At 41.2% G+C, this 21,266-nt stretch overlaps 1 protein-coding gene across 1 annotated transcript in view; it reads left to right on the top strand.

Annotated features, from left to right (window-relative positions):
• Window positions 1-1,058: 1,058 nt before the first annotated feature.
• The window catches only part of LOC110521745 (beta-1,4-galactosyltransferase 6), a 50,373-nt gene continuing 30,165 nt past the window's right edge, over window positions 1,059-21,266 (top strand). The window contains exons 1-2 of the mRNA XM_021599576.2: window positions 1,059-1,173; window positions 20,559-20,675. Coding sequence (XP_021455251.1) covers window positions 1,059-1,173; window positions 20,559-20,675 — 232 coding nt within the window. The remainder of the gene's footprint in view (window positions 1,174-20,558; window positions 20,676-21,266) is intronic.

The following is a 21,266-nucleotide window of genomic DNA, read 5'->3' as shown; positions in this document are numbered from 1 at the left end:
TGTGGTAGACTATTAGGTAGGTTGAAATTACTTTACTTTCATATTTAAGCTATAAGTGAGTTGTTTGTGTGTTTTGTTAACATTCAAATGGCACAGTGTGATTCTCTATCAAGACCTGAGCTTGTGCTTTTAGCACTCTGTCTTATTTCACACAGTAGGGAATTTAACAACAAAAACGTGATAAGAAATGAAAAACAACAAGCTCAATCAAAACCGTCTAACCAATTACAGAGCGCTGGTGTAACACCTATCGCTGTTGATCCTCCCACACACACACGTAAGAAATTATTTGAGAGAAGCAGCGACCCCATGAACCCAAAGGCCCTTACTGCAGCCCCACGGTGTCCATGGCGACAAAATATAAGGGGGTTGGGCGGACGGAAAGAGACTACTTACACCCACCGGAAACCATGTCTGCAGCACCAGCAGAAATGAAATTGAACGAATCCAAATTTATTTATGTGATCACTCTAAAATCCCCGCACAAATGTATATTTGGTGCAATGAGAATCGCCCGATATACCTGCTAAACCGCTCGCCGTTATTGGATTCCGTGAAGTAGGTAGCCAAGTGTGAGTGTGTTAGAAACATCGTTGAGGTTTGTATGAGAGGAGGCAGCGGTGCAGACCCGTTCCCATGGTCTTTTTTAAAACCTTCGTCGCCGGGCGAGAAAATACATATCTAACTAGCAAGCTAAACATGGATCAGTATCACGAGTATTCTTAAGAAATTAGCCAGTATTATTTGTCTACTCATGTCAGTAACTACAGTAGTTAACGGTTTCAGTATGCCCGATCGATGGTTTCGTTGAAGCTTGACAGTGCCTGATTGCAGGCCTGCTTTTTTCTATCTGGAAATTTCTTGACTGGGGAAAGCCGCCCATACGGGATTTCATGACTTCCTAGCACTAGCCTTTTTCGCTGCATCCCCGACTCAAATGATGCGTGTTGTGTCGTTGCATTGATTTTGGATGATCACATCATCTACTTTTAGCATATCATTTTATTTTTATCCAAACGGTATATTTTTATGGGATTATCGGTAAATTCGAAGCAAATATGGTGAATTGGAAGCGGCTGCTGCGGGTGTCGAACCGCTCATTTTTGGCCTTCATTTTTTTCTTCTCCATGTCTACGACTGGTCTCTACTTCATATATGTGGCTCCTGGTATAGGTGAGTTTATTATCTTAACATGAACACCTAATTTTGTGTTGTTATCCAAGCTTGTGCCAAGCAAGCTACATTGACATCAACAGGGATGCCATAGACAGTACAGTGTGAAACTGTGGGGATGCTTTCTGCCAGTTAATACTACTGTAGCTTCCTGCTAGCCTAGTTAGTTAAATAGCTAACGTTAAATGGCTAACCCAACGTTAGTTAGCTGGATAGCTAGCCATCAGATCTGCATGCCTACAGCAGTATTCCTGTGTATATTAAGACACAGCGGAGCCGGCGGGGTATATGGCTCGGAAAACGTACCTCAATCCAGGGATGAGAAATGCCTTGTACTCCGAACTGTCCCATTACATCAACTGTCACACCGATTAGATTGAACGACTAATTTAACTAGAAGACTTTCAGTCTTCGTGGTATAACATTTGTGAAAATGGGACAATTCGGAGTACAACGTATTTCTCATCCCTGGGTTGAGGTAGGTTTGTTCTACAAGCCAAATCTCGCGTCGTGTCCCCGTGTCTTAATATACACCGGAATGTTGTCCGACCCTAGTTAAGCTGTAAGGAAGCCGGTTGGATCTGCTGGCTAGCTAGATAAGCTAGCTAATCGTCCAGGGATCAGTTTACAATTGATTAGGCTTAACTAGTGAACCGATTATTTATCATCTCGATATATAGCTAGATAATCATTTGGATGATTGCATGATAAATTACCTACTTTGGCCGCCTTTCCTTCCAGTTCTCCGCTGCCAATGACTGGAACGAATTGCAAAAATCGCTGGAGACTTGTATTTCCCTCACTAACTTTAAACATATGCTACCCGAGCATCTAACCGATCGCTGCAGCTGTACATAGCCTATCTGTAAATAGCCCATCCAATATTACTTCCTCATCCCCATATTGCTACTTTTCTGCTCTTTTGCACACCAGTATTTCTACTTGCACATCATCTGCACATCTATCACTCCAGTGTTAATTTGCTAAATTGTAAGTACTTGCTACTATGGCCTATTTATTGCCTCCTCATGCCATTTGCACACAATGTGTATATACTTTTATTTTCTCTTGTGTTATTGACTGTACCCTTATTTATTCCATGTGTAACTCTGTGTTGTTTGTCGCACTGCTTTGCTTTATCTTGGCCAGGTTGCAGTTGTAAATGAGAACTTGTTCTCAACTAGCCTACCTGGTTAAATAAAGGTGATATCATGTTTTTTTTATTTAGAAAAACGTGACGTTATATTGAGCTGCCATCTGGTTGCTGTAACGTTAGTCAACATTGAACAATCATGCGCTGTCTCTTCTACAAAGTGTGTCCTTGCTCAGAAACAAGCCATCTACTAATAATGTAGTAAACAAGCTAGTTTAACTAATTTAGTTATTCATTTTCTTACACGGATTTCAGAAAGGAAAGGATTTAACTGATTATTCACTAGGTCTAACTTAGTAACTTTACACATAGTAGCAATCTCGTATGAATATCTGCCATGTTGTTGAACCATGCCATGGTGGGAAGGGATATGGAGTTACTGACAGAGCCAGCAAGTAGAGCCACATAATCAACACTGATAACCATCTAGTTGTGTGGTTTAGTAGCTAGGTAGTGTACATCTGAGAGGCCTATATGTATATTCACATGAACCGAGTGAGCAAGGTAACCTAGAATAAGATCCATGTTTATGCCATTAATCCAATCAGCCAATGTTTAGTAAGATGGCAAATATGCCAGCTTTTCCCAAGTAAGTCGTGTCTTGAAACAGTTTGTTTCTTTGCTGAGCATATTAGTAGTCCCAGGGGTAAAATCCCTACAGCATATCAGCAGCTAAAATTAATTGGGCCTTTGTCTGAAGCAACACAGGAAATGGGTGTTAGCTTTTATTTACACATGGTTAATCAGCTGTTAGGTTTATATCTGTAGTTACAACGCTGTCACTGCGAATGGTACAGTGTTTTGGCTACTGCTAGACCATAATGATCATGCTATGGACATAGTGCTGTTCAAAGGAGGCTGGTGGGGGGAGTTATAGGAGGATGGGCTCATTGTAATGGCTGCAATAGAATCAGTGGAACTGTATCAAACGCATCAAAAACGTAAATGTACTGCTGGTAATACTGGTGTTAACATCACCACGGCCTCTGCAATGGATTAGTCCACTCAGACAGGTGTGAATCAGACAAGTGTCTCGTGTGCCATAAATCATTTTTATATATTTTCCACTGCTCCAAAAAAAACTAGGTTGACCAAAAGCCTAACGACCAAACAATCGACTACTGTATATACAATAGTATGTGGACACCCCTGGAAATGAGTGGATTCGGCTATTTGAGCCACTTCCATTGCTGACAGGTGTATAAAATCGAACACACCGCCATGCAATCTCCATCGACAAAGATTTGCAGTAGAGAGGCCTTACTGAAGAGCTCAGTGACTTTCAACGTGGCACCGTCATAGGATGCCTCCTTTCCAACAAGTCAGTTCGTCACATTTCTGCCTGTTAATTGGGATCTTCATGAAATGGGTTTCGATGGCCGAGTAGCTGCACACAAGCCTAAGATCACCATACACAATGCCAAGCGTTGGCTGGAGTGGTGTAAAGCTCGCTGCCATTGGACTCTGGCTCATTGGAAACAATTTCTCTAGAGTGATGAGTCACGCTTCACATTTTGGCAGTCCGACGGACGAATCTGGGTTTGGAGGATGCCAGGAGAATACCTGTCAACTGTGAAGTTTAGTGGAGGAATAAAAGTCTGGAGCTGTTTTTCATGGTTCGGGCTAGACCCTTAGTTCCAGTGTAGGGAAATCTTAACGCTACAGCATACAATGTCATTTTAAACGATTCTGTGCTTCCAACTTTTTGCAGAAAGCCCTTTCCTGTTTCTGCATGACGATACCCCTGTGTGAGGTCCATACAGAAATGGTTTGTCTAGATCGTGTGGAAGAACTTGCCTGGCCTGCACAAAGCCCTGACCTCAACCCAATCGAACACCTTTGGGATGAATTGGAAAGCCGACTGCGAGCCAGGCCTAATTGCTCGACCACACTAATGCTATTGTGGCTGAATGGAAAGAAGTCCCTGCAGCAATGTTCCAACATCCAGTGGAAAGCCTCCCAAAAGAGTAGTCGCTGTTATAGCACCAAAGTGGGGACCAACTCCATATTAATGCCCATTAGTAATTTTTTTATGAGATGTTCGGCAAACACGTGTCCACATACCTTTGGTCTTGTAGTGTATTTATGTAGTTGGTGCTGTGTATTAACTAATATACACTGCTCAAAAAAATAAAGGGAACACTTAAACAACACAATGTAACTCCAAGTCAATCACACTTCTGTGAAATCAAACTGTCCACTTAGGAAGCAACACTGATTGACAATACATTTCACATGCTGTTGTGCAAATGGAATAGACAACAGATGGAAATTATAGGCAATTAGCAAGACACCCCCAATCAAGGAGTGGTTCTGCAGGTGGTGACCACAGACCACTTCTTAGTTTCTATGCTTCCTGGCTGATGTTTTGGTCACTTTTGAATACTGGCGGTGCTTTCACTCTAGTGGTAGCATGAGACGGAGTCTACAACCCACACAAGTGGCTCAGGTAGTGCAGCTCATCCAGGATGGCACATCAATGCGAGCTGTGGCAAGAAGGTTTGCTGTGTCTGTCAGCGTAGTGTCCAGAGCATGGAGGCGCTACCAGGAGACAAGCCAGTACATCAGGAGATGTGGAGGAGGCCGTAGGAGGGCAACAACCCAGCAGCAGGACCGCTACCTCCGCCTTTGTGCAAGGAGGAGCAGGAGGAGCACTGCCCGAGCCCTGCAAAATGACCTCCAGCAGGCCACAAATGTGCATGTGTCTGCTCAAACGGTCAGAAACAGACTCCATGAGGGTGGTATGAGGGCCCGACGTCCACAGGTGGGAGTTGTGCTTACAGCCCGACACCGTGCCTTACGTTTGGCATTTGCCAGAGAACACCAAGATTGGCAAATTCGCCACTGGCGCCCTGTGCTCTTCACAGATGAAAGCAGGTTCACACTGAGCACATGTGACAGACGTGACAGAGTCTGGAGACGCCGTGGAGAACGTTCTGCTGCCTGCAACATCCTCCAGCATGACCGGTTTGGTGGTGGGTCAGTCGTGGGGTGGTATTTCTTTGGGGGGGCCGCACAGCCCTCTGTGCTCGCCAGAGGTAGCCTGACTGCCATTAGGTACCGAGATGAGATCCTCAGACCCATTGTGAGACCATACGCTGGTGCGGTTGGCCCTGGGTTCCTCTTCATGCAAGACAATGCTAGACCTCATGTGGCTGGAGTTTGTCAGCAGTTCCTGCATGAGGAAGGCATTGATGCTATGGACTGGCCCACCCGTTCCCCAGACCTGAATCCAATTGAGCACATCTGGGACATCATGTCTCGCTCCATCCACCAATGCCACGTTGCACCACAGACTGTCCAGGAGTTGGCAAATGCTTTAGTCCAGGTCTGGGAGGAGATCCCTCAGGAGACCATCCGCCACCTCAACAGGAGCATGCCCAGGCGTTGTAGGGAGGTCATACAGGCACGTGGAGGTCACACACCGAGCCTCATTTTGACTTGTTTTAAGGACATTACATCAAAGTTGGATCAGCCTGTAGTGTGGTTTTCCACTTTAATTTTGAGTGTGACTCCAAATCCAGACCTCCATGGGTTGATAAATTTGATTTCCATTGATAATTTGTGTGATTTTGTTGTCAGCACATTCAACTATGTAAAGAAAAAAGTATTTAATAATATTTCATTCATTCAGATCTAGGATGTGTTATTTTAGTGTTCCCTTTATTTTATTTGAGCAGTGTATATGGGTTTTAACTAAGGATGCAAGATATATCGGTGAGCATTTTTAGGAATCGGACGATTTTCGCTAAAAATGCCAACATCGCATCGGCCCGATGTCTGTCTAGTTTAACGCTGATTAGCAAAACCGATGTCAAAGCTGACTTGCATTAGTACAGTGGGGCAAAAAAGTATTTAGTCAGCCACCAATTGTGCAAGTTCTCCCACTTAAAAAGATGAGAGAGGCCTGTAATTTATCATAGGTACACTTCAACTATGACAGACAAAATTAGAGAAAAAAATCCTGAAAATCACATTGTAGGATTTTTTTTATGAATTTATTTGCAAATTATGGTGGAAAACTTTTGTTATTGACCAAATACTTATATCTCAGTACTTTGTTATATACCGTTCGTTGGCAATGACAGAGGTCAAACGTTTTCTGTAAGTCTTCACAAGGTTTTCACACACTGTTGCTAGTATTTTGGCCCATTCCTCCATGCAGATCTCCTCTAGAGCAGTGATGTTTTGGGGCTGTTGCTGGGCAACACGGACTTTCAACTCCCTCTAAATAATTTCTATGGGGTTGATCTGGAGACTGGCTAGGCCACTCCAGGACCTTGAAATGCTTCGTACGAAGCCACTCCTTCATTGCCTGGGCGGTGTGTTTGGGATCATTGTCATGCTGAAAGACCCAACCACGTTTCATCTTCAATGCCCTTGCTGATGGAAGGAGGTTTTCACTCAAAATCTCACGATACATGGCCCCATTCATTCTTTCCTTTACACGGATCAGTCGTCCTGGTCCCTTTGCAGAAAACAGCCCCAAAGCATGATGTTTCCACCCCCATGCTTCACAGTAGGTATGGTGTTCATTGGGTGCAACTCAGAATTCTTTGTCCTCCAAACACGACGAGATGAGTTTTTACCAAAAAGTTCTATTTTGGTTTCATCTGACCATATGACATTCTCCCAATCTTCTTCTGGATCATCCAAATGCTCTCTAGCAAACTTCAGACGGGCCTGGACATGTAATGGCTTAAGCAGGGGGACACGTCTGGCACTGCAGGATTTGAGTCCCTGGCGGCGTAGTGTGTTACTGATAGTAGGCTTTGTTACTTTGGTCCCTTACTTTGGTCCCAGCTCTCTGCAGGTCATTCATTAGGTCCCCCCGTGTGGTTCTGGGATTTTTGCTCACCATTCTTGTGATCATTTTGTCCCCACGGGGTGAGATCTTGCGTGGAGCCCCAGATCGAGGGAGATTATCAGTGGTCTTGTATGTTTTCCATTTCCTAATAATTGCTCCCACAGTTGATTTCTTCAAACCAAGCTGCTTACCTATTGCAGATTCAGTCTTCCCAGCCTGGTGCAGGTCTACAATTTTGTTTCTGGTGTCCTTTGACAGCTCTTTGGTCTTGGCCATCGTGGAGTTTGGAGTGTGACTGTTTGAGGTTATGGACAGGTGTCTTTTTATACTGATAAGTTCAAACAGGTGCCATTAATACAGGTAACGAGTGGAGGTTCTTCTCTTAAAGAAGAAGTTACAGGTCTGTGAGAGCCAAAAATCTTGCTTGTTTGTAGGTGACCAAATACTTATTTTCCACCATAATTTGCAAATAAATTCATAAAAAATCCTACAATGTGATTTTTTAAATATTTTTTTCCCCTCATTTTGTCTGCCATAGTTGAAGTGTACCTATGATGAAAATTACAGGCCTCATCTTTTTTTAAGTGGGAGAACTTGCACAATTGGTGGCTGACTAAATACTTTTTTGCCCCACTGTATATAACATAAGTGATGACGTAATGACGCCACTAAAGATACAGCACTACACATAACAAAAGCAGAAAAATACTAAGTGCACTCTTCCAACAACTAAACAAGTTGAGCAGTCATTTGAAAGAGTAAGAACATCTCAGCAAGACAACTCAAATGCGAAACCCATTAACGCCAAGATAATGGAATTCATTATGCTATGGGCGTCACAACTGACATTTGGACCAGCGACGTCAGCTCTGAGCATGCTGAGTATGATGGCACAGTGGGTGACGAGTATTACGTACTGAGGAAAGCCGTATTGCATGCTCAAGAATGTGCTGGTTCTCATACCGCTGCTGCCATTTGAATGGCATTTGAGAGCATGTTTGAAACTTGGAGACATGAACACACTCCTAGTGCCATTCGAACAACTGACTTGATAAATAAGCTAATCAACTGCATCTGCAGCAGGCTTAATTCCGTTTGTCATGGCATTGAAACGCCTGCTCAAAAAAACTGCAGAAATGTACTCGATGCTGTGAACAAGCGATTCGGTGGTGTTCTCTCTGAGCCTCTTTACTGTGCTCGATGCTAGGTACAAGGACCGCTACTTCGATGCAGACAAGAAACGGGGTTTACGTGAAATGTTACATACATACACAGCTGGACAAGATGGAAACAGACACAGTGCTCACCGAGGAAGAGAGGCCACTGACAGACAACTTCACTGCTTGACAGGTATGATGAAATCCTGGTTGAGAATGAAACGACGGAACAAATTAACGAAACAGCAAGTAAGTGAAATAAATAGGTTTGGATTGTTTTGCTGGAATTTTATTAGGATCCCCATTAGCTGTTGGTAAAGCAGCAGTTACTCTTCCTGGAGTCCACACAAAACATGAAAAATAATACAGAATGACATTAATACAGAATATCATTAGACAAGAACAGCACTACATTCATTTTTAAAAAGGCACACGTCGCCTACATACCAACGCATACACACAAACTATCTAGGTCAAATAAGGGAGAGGCGTTGTGCCGTGAGGTGTTGCTTTCTGTTTTTTTTTTTTAATCCAGGTTTTCTGTTTATTTGAGCAATATGAGATGGAAGGAAGTTCCATGCAATAAGACGCTGTACATTTTCTTGAATTTGTTCTGGACTTGGGGACTATGAAAAGACCCCTGGTGGCATGTCTGGTGGGTTAAGTGTCTGTCAGAGCTGTGTGTAAGTTGACTATGCAAACGATTTGGGATTTTCAACATATTAATGTTTCTTGCAGTCAGTCTCTCCTCAACTCTTAGCCAAGAGAGACTGGTATGCATCGTATTAATATCAGCCCTCTGATTACAATGAAAAGCAAAACGTGCTACTCTGTTCTGGGCCCGCTGCAGCTTAACTAGGTCGTTCCTTGCAGCACTGGACCACACGAATGGACAATAATCATGCTTTGTTTAATGCCAGTGGCAGGTCGTTGGTAAAAATAGAAAAGAGGGCCTAGAGGGCTGCCCTCCAGTACACCACACTTTACATGTTTGACATTAGAGACGCTTCCATTAACCTCTAGGGAGCAATCCCGTATCCGGGAGCGTAATCATAGCCTCAAGCTCATTACCATAACGCAACGTTTCCTATTCATGAAAATCGCAAATGAAATGAAATATATTCAAACACAAGCTTAGCCTTTTGTTAACAACACTGTCATCTCAAATTTTCAAAATATGCTTTTCAACCAAAGCTACACAAGCATTTGTGTAAGAGTATTGATAGCATAGCATTAAGCCTAGCATTCAGCAGGCAACATTTTCACAAAAGCATTCAAATAAAATCATTTACCTTTGAAGAACTTCTGATGTTTTCAATGACGAGACTCTTAGTTAGATAGCAAATATTCATTTTTTCAAAAAATATTATTTGTGTAGACGAAATAGCTCCATTTTGTTCATCACGTTTGACTAAGAAAAAGACCGGAAAATGCAGTCACTTACAACGCCAAACTTTTTTCCAAATTAGCTCCATAATATCGACAGAAACATGGCAAACGTTGTTTAGAATCAATCCTCAAGGTGTTTTTCACATATCTATTCGATAGTCTCAGTGCTGGCAGTTGGCTTGTCATCAGACGCAAACGGAAAAATACTGCAGCTGGAGATTACGCAATAATTGCGACAGAGGACACCAAGCGACCACCTGGTAGATGTAGTCTCTTATGGTCAATCTTCCAATGATATGCCTACAAATACGTCACAATGCTGCAGACACCTTGGGGAAAACGTGGAAAACGTAAGCTGACTCTTAGCTCCTTCACAGCCATATAAGGAGTCATTGCCATGAGGTGGTTTCAGAAAATGCGGCACTTCCTGATTGAATTTTTATCTGGGTTTTTTCTGTAACATCAGTTCTGTGGCACTCACAGACAATATCTTTGCAGTTTTGGAAACGTCAGAGTTTTCTTTCCAAAGCTGTCAATTATATGCATAGTCGAGCATCTTTTCGTGACAAAATATCTTGTCTAAAACGGGAACGTTTTTCATCCAAAAATTAAAATAGCGCCCCCTATATCCAAGAAGTTAAAGAAAACTGAGTTCTATTAGATGGATAGCTCTGAATCCACGATATGGTAGAGGTTGAAAAGCCATAACATTTTTTGTTTTTTTCAACAACAGTTTATGGTCAATAATATCAAAGGCTGCACTGAAATCCAACAGTACAGCTCCCACAATCTTCTTACTATCAATTTATTGCAACCAATCATTAGTCATTTGTGTCTGTGCAGTACATGTTGAGTGCCCTTCTTGAAAAGCATGCTGAAAGTATGTTGTTAATTTGGTTACGGAGAAATAACATTTTATTTGGTCAAACACATTTTTCCCCAACAGTTTGCTAAGAGTTGGCTGCAAGCTTAAAGGTCTGCTGTTAGAACCAGTAAAGGCAGCTTTACCATTCTTGGGTAGCATCATTACTTTGGCTTCCCTCCAGGCCTGAGGACAAAGACTTTTCTCTAGGCTCAGATGAAAAATATGACAGACAGGAGTGGCTGTAGAGTCAGCCACCATCCTCAGTAGCTTTCCTTCTAAGGTGTCAATGCCAGGAGGTTTGTCATTATTGATTGTTAACAATAATTGTTCCACCTCTCCCACACTAACTTTACAAAATTCAAACTTGCACTGCTTCCAATATTAGTTTTTTTTAATGCATGATATAAATGCTCACTGTTTGTCATGGGCATTTCCTGCCTACGTTTGCCCACTTTGCCACTGAAATAATCATTAAAATAATTGGCAACATCAAATGGTTTTGTGATGAATAATCCATCTGATTCGATGAAAGATGGAATTGAATTTGTCTTTCTGCCCATAATTTAATTTAAACTACTGATTTTTTTTTCTTCATTATTCTTCATATCATTGATCTTGGCTTCATAATAAAGTTTCTTCTTTTTGTGGAGTTTAGTCACATCATTTCTCAATTTGCATTAAGTAAGCCAGTCAGACGTACAGCCAGGCTTATTAGCCAATCATTTTGCCCCATCTCTTTCAACCATACTGTTTCAGTTCCTCATAAATCCATGGAGCCTTAAGTTATAACAATCAGTTTCTTAACAGGTGCATGTTTATTAATAATTGGAAGAAGCAATTTCATAAATTCAACATGTGCAGCTTCTGGATGCTCCTCATTAATCACATCAGACCAACAAATATTTTTAACATCATCCACATAAGAGTCACAGCTAAATCTTTTGTATGATCTCTTATACACTATTTTAGGCCCAGCTGTTGGAACTTTGGCTTTCCTGGATATAGCCACTATATTGTGATCACTGCATCCAACAGGTACGGATATACAGTTGAAGTCGGAAGTTTACATACACTTATGTTAGTCATTAATACTAATTTTTCAACCACTCCACAAATTTCTTGTTATCAAACTATCGTTTTGGCAAGTCGGTTAGGACATCTACTTTGCATGACACAATTTTTCCAACAATTGTTTACAGATTATTTTACTTCTAAATCATTGTATCACAATTCGTGTGGGTCAGAAGTTTACATACACTAAGTTGACTGTGCCTTTAAACAGCTTGGAAAATTCCAGAAAATGATGTCATGGCTTTAGAAGCTTCTGATAGGCTAATTGACATAATTTGTGTCAATTGGAGGTGTACCTGTGGGATGTATTTCAAGGCCTACCTTCCAACTCAGCCACTCCAGTTTTTTCCATTTATTCTTTTCAACATTCTTCAAGCTCTGTCAAGTTGGTTGTTGATCATTGCTAGACAGCCATTTTCAAGTCTTGCCATAGATTTTCAAGTAGATTTAAGTCTAAATTTACTAGACCACTCAGGAATATTCAATGTCATCTTGGTTAGCAACTCCAGTGTATATTTGGCCATATGTTTTAGGTTATTGTCCTGCTGAAAAGTGAATTGGTCTCATTGTCTGTCGGAAAGCAGACTGGACCAGGTTTTCCTCTAGAATTTTGTCTGTGCTTAGCCCCATTCCATTTATATTTATATATATTTTACAAAAAAACTCCCTAGTCCTTGCCTATGACCAGCATAACCATAACATGATTCAGCCATCACCATGCTTGAAAATATGAAGTGGTACTCAGTGATGTGTGGTTGGATTAGCCCCAAACATAATGCTTTGAGTTCAGGACATGACGCCATTTTTTTTATTTTTGTCACATTTTTAGCAGTTTCACTTTAGCGCCTCATTGCAAACAGGATGAATGTGTTCTGGTCAGGCTTGCTTCTTTTCATTTAGGTATTTAGGTATTCATACACCATCCACGTGTAATGAATAACTTCTCCACCCTCAAAGACTTCATGTTTTACCGCTCTACCAATAGATTCCCTTCTTTGCGAGGCAATTGAAAACTTCCCTGGTTTTTGTGGTCGAATCTGTGTTTTTAAATTCAGTGCTTGACTAAAAGGGCCTTACAATTTTCTGTATGTGTACGGTACAGAAATGAGGTAGTCATTCAAAATCATGTTAAAGACTATTGTTGTACACAGTGAGTCCATACAACTTATGTGACTTGGTAAACACATTTTTACTCCTGAACTTATTTAGGCTTGCAATACCGAAGGGGTTGAATACTTACACATTCAAGATAATTCAGCTTTTTAATTGATTAGTCAAATTCAAAATACCACTTTGACATGGGGCGGCAGGGTAGCCTAGAGGTTAGAGAGTTGGACTAGTAACCGAAAGGTTGCAAGTTCAAATCCCCGAGCTGACATGGTACAAATCTGTCGTTCTGTCCCTGAACAGGCAGTTAACCCACTGTTCCTAGGCCATCATTGAAAATAAGAATGTTCTTAACTGACCTGCCTAGTTAAATAAAGGTTCAATTATTATTATTTAAAAAAAATTTAATCCATTTTAAAATGCAAGCTGTAACACAACGCAATGTGGAATAGTGTGAATACTTTCTGAAGGTACTGTATGCTATCGACATACACAAACAAAATCAATCTAGTTTACTTACTTTGCTAGCTAGAAAGAAATTGCCACATTAATTCAGAAAGGAAGAGGGATAGCTAACTATATAGCAAGCTAAGGTTAGCAGCTGCATCATCAACAAGAAGCAACTGTGACAACATTGATCCTAAGATCACAGAATAAACTTTCCAATTGAGCAAAATCCACAATCCACCCCTCCGAAATGTCCCCAGCCTGGCCGCAAAGCGCAGCCCCTTGAACTTGCTCTCTACAGTGACCTCTGTTGCAGCCAGGCCTGGAATTTCGTGATTTGAGGGCATGGCCATTTGGCCTTTAAGAACTGCCCAATCTGCCAGGGCACCAAGGCCATCTTGCTTGTGCACTAAGTCCATTAACCAAAATAGGCCATTTTTAAATGGATTTGAAAACCGAAAACAAGCAATTCTCTTAAGGGAAAACATAAGTATATGTGAATGCACGTAAATAATTGGCCTACATGTCGAGGTGTAGGTTATAGCCGATGCTGACATGAAGAATGTGCCTGAAAATCCACACTTTAATGAGACTTAATTACACGTGTGTGTGTATACAGTTGAAGGCGGAAGTTTACATATACCTTAGCTAAATACCTTTAAACTCAGTTTCAAGATTCCTGACATTTAATCCTAGTAAAAAATTCCCTGTCTTAGGTCAGTTTGGATCGCCACTTTATTTTAAGAATGTGAAATATCAGAATAATAGTGGGTCAGAAGTTTACATACACTCAATTAGTATTTGATATCGTTGCCTTTAACTTGGGTGAATTTTGGCCCATTCCTCCTGATAGAGCTGGTGTAACTGAGTCAGGATTGTAGACCTCCTTGCTCGCACATGCTTTTTCAGTTCTGCCCACACATTTTCTATGGGATTGAGGTAAGGGCTTTGTGATGGCCACTCCAATACCTTGACTTTGCTGTCCTTAACTTCACTAGGGTAGGGGGCAGCATTCAGATTTTTGGATGAAAAGCGTGCCCAAATTAAACTGCCTGCTACTCAGTCCCAGAAGATAGAATATGTATATAATTTAGATTTGGATAGCGAACACTCTAAAGTTCCCAAAACTGTTAAAATAATGTCTGTGAGTATAACAGAACTGATATGGCATGTGAAAATCCAACCAGGAAGTACTATTATTTTGAAAGGCTGTTTTTCCATTGAAAGCCTATCCACCATACAAAGACTTAGGACCCAGTTCACGAGCTCTGTGCCTTCCTCTACATGTGGCCAGTCTTTAGGCATTGTTTCAGGCTTTTACTCTGAAAAATGAGGGAGATGCACCGCTTTCAATCAGTGGCCAGTGGAAATTTCCATGCGCCCTGATGGTGAACGCACTTTTCTTGTTTCTCTTTTCCTATTGACGAAGCTTTTGTCCGGTTTAAATATTATTGATCATTTATGACAAAAACAACCGGAGGATTGATTTTAACTTAAGGTATAGGGGGCAGTATTTTCACTTTTGTATAAATAGCATGCCCAATTTCAACTTCCTGCTACTCATGCCAATAATATAAGATATGCATATTATTAGTAGATTTGGATAGAAACACTCACATAGAAACTGTTTGAATCATGTCTGTGAGATTAACAAGAAATGTGTTGTGGTTGAAAAATGAGTTTTACTGACTCCAACCTATGTAAACTTCCGACTTCAACTGTATATGTATCTCAGCAAAAAAAAGAAACGTGGCCAGAAACAAAACACTTTCTTCTGAAACTCGTCAGTCTATTCTTGTTTTGAGAAATGAAGGCTATACCATGCATGGAATTGCCAAGAAACTGAAGATCTCGTACAACACTGTGTACTACTTCCTTTACAGAACAGCGTGTACAAAGAAAAAGAAAAAGCCATATCTCAGACTGGTCAATAAAAAGAAAACATTAAGATGGGCAAAAGAACAGACACTGGACAGAGGATCTCTGCCTAGAAGGCCAGCATCCCGGAGTAGCCTCTTCACTGTTGATTTTGAGACTGTTTTTTTTTTTTGTGTTCATATTTTCAGTTTGGAACCTATCTGTTTAGGGGGGTGATAGCCTAGTCTAACCACTTTTAAACGGCACTAGCAGTTTGCAAAGTAGCTTAGGCGAATAGTAGACTGGAGGCAATTATTCCAAAACTGCAGCTCATTGTTGGAACATGTATTTTCCTACTTCAATCAGTCCATTTTGAATTTGTGATAAAACTCGTCATTTTGCAAGGAATGTAAATTCTGTATCCCACCGGTTTTTCTAGTCTGTTATTTCTGTAGGTCTAACAGGAGCTTGTGTGTGCACTCCGCACCGGTGTGTAGAGGGAGCGGTCAGAACACGTATTAGTGAGTGTGGCATTGAGGAGGAAGGGAATTTAGGAAAAGTGATGCTTGGTTTCTTTTTTGAAAAGCACATGTAATGGAACAAATCTTTATTTTTTATTTTTCGGAACAAGCCACAAAACACATCTACCAAGTAGTTTTACTGTATTTTATAAATTTTTTATCTCTGGTTAAATATGTTGTTTTGAGTACTGGAACAGACATTCATTTGCGTTCTAAGTGTAAATAACATTGCCTTGTAATTCCGTTACCAAAAGACCACGTATCTTTATGATATTTTCTCATTTCTCTTCGTCGTGAGTGACGATACTGAAAGTTCACAGAAGTAGCAAGTAAAGGTAGACCTACCAATTTAGTGTTTTTACTGATATCAAGTTTGTTTTTAAGTGATTAAAACCTGTAATTCTGTTACCATAATTGAATTATGGAAAATGTGTAGTGTAATGTAATGTAATTACTGCAATTAAGCTACAATGGGAAATCCTAGTACTGTCAAAACACAGTTGGGTCAACTGCTACTGTCCTGCCTTCCACTAGCATACTTATATTCAGCTCATAATGTTTTTGTTTTTCTTCTCTTTTTGTGGTCAAAGCAAGACTGTGAAATAGTCTGGACAACCTCTCACGCTTCCTATCGCTCTGACGCTCTCTCTCGAATGTCTCCTGGCTCTTACTGACACCTACCATGACGCGTACCACCTATCCTCTTTCCGTTTACTGTAACAAGCATCCTCACCCACTGAGCACTGACCAACATCAAATCAAAATGATATTAGTCACATGCGCTGAATACAACCGGTGTAGACCTTACAGTGAAATGCTTACTTACGAGCCCCTAACCAACAATGCAGTTAATAAAAAAACAACAACATAGGAATAAGAAAAATAAGTAACGGGTAATTAAAGAGCCGCAGTAAAATAACAATAGTGAGACTATATACAGGGGGGTACCGGTACAGAGTCAATGTGTGGGGGCACCGGTTAGTTGAGGTAATATGTACATGTAGGTAGAGTTATTAAAGTGACTATGCATAGATGATAACAACAGAGTAGCAGTGGTGTAAAAGAGGGGGCGTGGGCAACAGTCTGGGTAGCCATTCGATTAGGTGTTCAGGAGTCTTATGGCTTGGGGGAAGAAGCTGTTTATAAGCCTCTTGGACCTAAACTTGGTGCTCCGGTACCGCTTGCCGTGCGGTAGCAGAGTGAAACAGTCTATAACTAGGGTAGCTGGAGTCTTTTACCATTTCTAAAGCCTTCCTCTGACACCGCCTGGTGTAGAGGTCCTATGTGGCAGGAAGCTTGGCCCCAGTGATGTACTGGGCCGTTCGCACTACCCTTTGTAGTGCCTTGCGGTCGGAGGCCGAGTAGTTGCCATACCAGGCAGTGATGCAACCAGTACTCTACGTCCATGGGTGTTGAAATTTGGTCAGTCCGCCCTGGCAGGACCAAGTCTGAACCAATCATAGATGTCTGTTTCGCAAGTTTGGAAAGTACAATACAGTAGAGTACAGAACAGTAGAGTAAAGCACACGAGTGCAGTATAATGCACTGTACTGTACTGTGCTGTACTCTGTGTTCAAACTTGTGAAACATAGATGTCCGTGATTGGTTTCAGATTTGGTCTGGTCCAGACTAACCAAATGTGGTCTCTTGTATATTTCTGCCTTTGTAACTATTCAGGATACATCACAACGAAGAACATTTTAATTCCTATCCATAATAATGATTTTCTATAGTACTGATCAGGGATCCATGATGTTATTCCGTAACCATAATTACGTTACTGTATCTAAGTCCACTTCATACACTGTAGTTCAATAACCAGAATATCTCTATATATTTTCTTTAACTCAAGGTGTCACGTCATAGCTGACACCACATTCTTTCTGCAGATATCGTTGAATCTTAATTCGGAGCTGATATTTTTTGGAAAATGTGATTATTTGACCATAATTCTGTTACCAGACTTTGCATCTGCACAGTTCTTCCAGTAAAGATGTTTGTTTGTTGAAGTTGTTCAAAGCAGTCCTCGTGCATAGAGTTATGCAACAACTACTTTATAAAAGGTTTATTTATTAGTAAACATTTGTAGGCTTTTCATTTCACTTTGACATTATGGAGCATTTTGTGTAGACCAACGACAAAATGACAATCTATCTTATTTCAATCCGACTTTGTAATACAACAAAATGTGGAAAAAATCCAGGGGGTGAATACTTATGATACCCACTGTACAAATAAACACATTTCAAAGTGCTTGAAAAGCAAAACAAACATCAATTAAAGTATGAACGACATGAGTATAGGTTTGAACTTAAGAAGTTTTGAGTAGTGCGTTCCTCCAACAGATGGCGAGACGGTCAAGCACAAGGCTTGAGCAGAGGTTCAGGTGGTCAACAGGGGGAGCTGAGCAGCCAGAGCAGGTCTTCTCGGCGCGGGCAGGTACAGAACTACCAAAATAAAGGAAACACCAACGTTATGTCTGAATAGGGTATCGGGCCACCACGGGCGAGAACTGCTTCAATGCACCATGGCATAGATTCTACATGTCTGGATCTCTATTGGAGGGATCCGACACCATTCTTCCACAAGAAATTCCATCATTTGGTGTTTTTGTTGACGGCTCCAGATTCTCCCATAAGTTTAATTGGGTTGATATCTGGGGACTGAGACGGCCATTGCATATGGTTTACATCGTTTTTATGCTCATCAAACCGTTCATTGACCACTTGTGCCCTGTGGATGGGGGGATTGTCATCCTATGGGGGTTATAGCCACTATAACCAAAATAATGGCCTGCCGAGCATTTTATACATGAGCATGTATAAAAAAGTTTGAAATATCCAATAAATGTCGTTCCACTTCATGATTGTGTCCCACTTGTTGTTGATTCTTCACAAAAAAATACAGTTTTATATCTTTATGTTTGAAGCCTGAAATGTGGCAAAAGGTCGCAAAGTTCAAGGGGGCCGAATACTTTCGCAAGGCACTGTAAGTGTGGTACCACCCAAGTTGTGGTGAAAGGGCACAGCACTGACCCTGATATGCAAATGTTAGGTGATTCAGACTCTGAGATTGGCCTACCTGTCCAATCTAATGATTTCATTTATTGTAATACTCTCTTCTTAAATCTGATTCAGTCTCTAATAACAGTAACAAGGGGATATTTGCTTTATGCTGTTGCTGGGATACAGGTTAGTCAGATATGTTGGTTGAAATCTGGTTATTTAGCCTCAGAAGGCTTCTCAAAACTAGGCTTCTGTGAATGTATTAGTTGGTAGAGCTGGACAATGTGGACAAAATATCATATCACAATTTATTATTTTTTTACACATTTTTGACAGTATGACACTATTGTTAAATAATACAATTTCTAAATATGCTTTGAGTAGTTCATGACCCAAGGGTGGCAACACACAAATTATGTGATTTCAATGGGGGCTTTCTCCATTTATACTCCCAACAAAAATCATTTTCTTATTTCCACACTGTGCCACGTGTCATCATGATATGGACAAAATCTAGTCCTAGTTTAATTTGTGAACTTTTGGAATCTTGGAAATATAACAATTCTAATTATATAGTAGGCAGGACCTAGAATACATTGTTGTTTGACATGACAATTAATTAATAAGCCAGGGAGGAATTATTGACAGAGTAGGAACCAAAGTGTTGGTCAGTGTTTCCAGGGGACCCTAATTAGATATTAGATCACAAGTTTTGTTGGCTCGCTAGCTAGACAACATAATTATGCTTAGCCAATTCCTCTCTGATAAGCATGTTTGTGCAACGGTATCTTATCTGGGCAATGGTACCAGGCAGTATTACCTAGCTTGTTATGGCTACTCTGACTCCTAGCTGGCTAGCTAGCTTGCTAAATGTACTAACTAGCGATTAGCATTAGCGGGCTAAGTTATTTTAGCAACACATTGCTAAGAAAAAAACAACTAGCAGACAGTAGTTATACAAACGAATAGTGTAATTATATAAGACTTGTGGAAGCAGCATGTCACCAACATTGTTGCATCCATCTGACCATTCAGAGTGAACGGCAAGTGGTCGAGCAACTACTATCTCCTTGAGTGTCAGGGCTTGGTATGGTTAGCAGCATGCAGGAGGATCGGGAGAGATATGACTCAGTAGAAAATGGGGTAAAAAATGGTATTATACACGCCGGGAGTTGCACATCACATTTAACAAAGCAAACATTGAAATACCTTATAGAAGGTAAAGTAAAAACTCATACCGGTCCGTGCACCAGTACTGGTATATTGGAAAATACGGTATACCGCCCAGACCTATTAGTTGGTGTTTCAGTGTAATGGACTCTTAGTGCTTGACCGGTCCTCTGTAATGGTTGATAGATCAGATGGTGTGCGGGGCTGGGAGTGTGTGGTGTGTGTTTGTGTAATTGGTGCCTGTGTTCGTCATTGATGAGATGGGTGTGTGAGTTGATGAGATGCGTGAGTGTGTAAACTGATGAGGTGTGTAACCTTAGCTGATGAAGTGTGTGTGTGTGTGTGTGCCCTGGCTGTTTTGCTGCAGTAGTGGTAAATGTTAAATTAATCAGAGCCCCTAGCATCCTCTAGGCTGGGAGTGAGACTGAGACTGCGTCCTGAATAGACACACTACTTTTGACTGGGGCCTATAGGGTGAGGTGGAATAGGTCTCTATTTAGGACGTAGCCAGAGACCGGGATTTCCTGCCGCTTATCTCGCCGCCCTGTGTCTCATCACTGTTAGCTGCTGGGACGGAGTTAAACCGTTGCATTGGGTGTCAGCTGAGGTTGTTCCTTTATGGCCAAGAGACTGGGGGAGGGAAAGCTTTTACGCTGACGACATGAGCAGTCAGCAAATTTACTGTTGTGGACTGGTACATGAGGGGGGTGTAATTGAACCAGTCAGACTAAAGTGATTGCACTCTCTTTCCTTTTGTCCCTCTCTTTCCTATGTCTCTCTCCCTCCTTTTCCTCACCCTCCCCTCCTGCTCTCCCTGTCTCAATCCCTCTCTCCAGCCAACACCTACTTCTTCATGGTGCAGGCCCAGGGCATCATGTTGAGGGATAATGTGAGGACCATTGGTCAGATGATCAGACTCTACACCAATAAGAACAGTACTCTCAACGGCACAGGTGAGTTTGGTAGGAGGTGAGCCAGACGGGGTCTCCAATCTTAGGAGGGTAGTAGACAAGACAGCACTTTAACCAACATGACACGATGGGCAGCCAAAAATCACAAGATTGGCCCTTGCTCAAATTCTGAAAATCAAATAAAATGTTATTGTTCACATACACATGGTTAGCAGATGTTAATGAGTGTAGCAAAATGCTTGTGCTTCTAGTTCCGACAGTGCATTAATATCTAACAAGTCATCTTAACAATTCCACAACAACTACCTAATACACACATCTAAAGGGATGAAATAAGAATATGTACATATAAATATATGGATGAGTGATGGCTGAGCGCCGTAGGCAAGATGTAATAGATGGTATAAGATACTGTATATACTCATATACAGATGAGCAATGTAAGATGCATTGTTAAAGTGCCATTATTTAAAATGACTAGTGATCAATTTATTAAAGTGGCCAATGATTTGAGTCTGTATGTAGGCAGCAGCCTCTGAGTTAGTGATGGCTGTTTAACAGTCTGATGCCCTTGAGATGGAAGCTGTTTTTCAGACTCTCGGTCCCAGCTTTGATGCACCTGTACTGACCTCG

Source organism: Oncorhynchus mykiss, chromosome 30 (assembly GCF_013265735.2).
Source record: "Oncorhynchus mykiss isolate Arlee chromosome 30, USDA_OmykA_1.1, whole genome shotgun sequence".
In the NCBI taxonomy this organism is placed as follows: Eukaryota; Metazoa; Chordata; class Actinopteri; order Salmoniformes; family Salmonidae; genus Oncorhynchus; species Oncorhynchus mykiss.
This window is presented reverse-complemented; position numbering and strand designations above follow the sequence as displayed.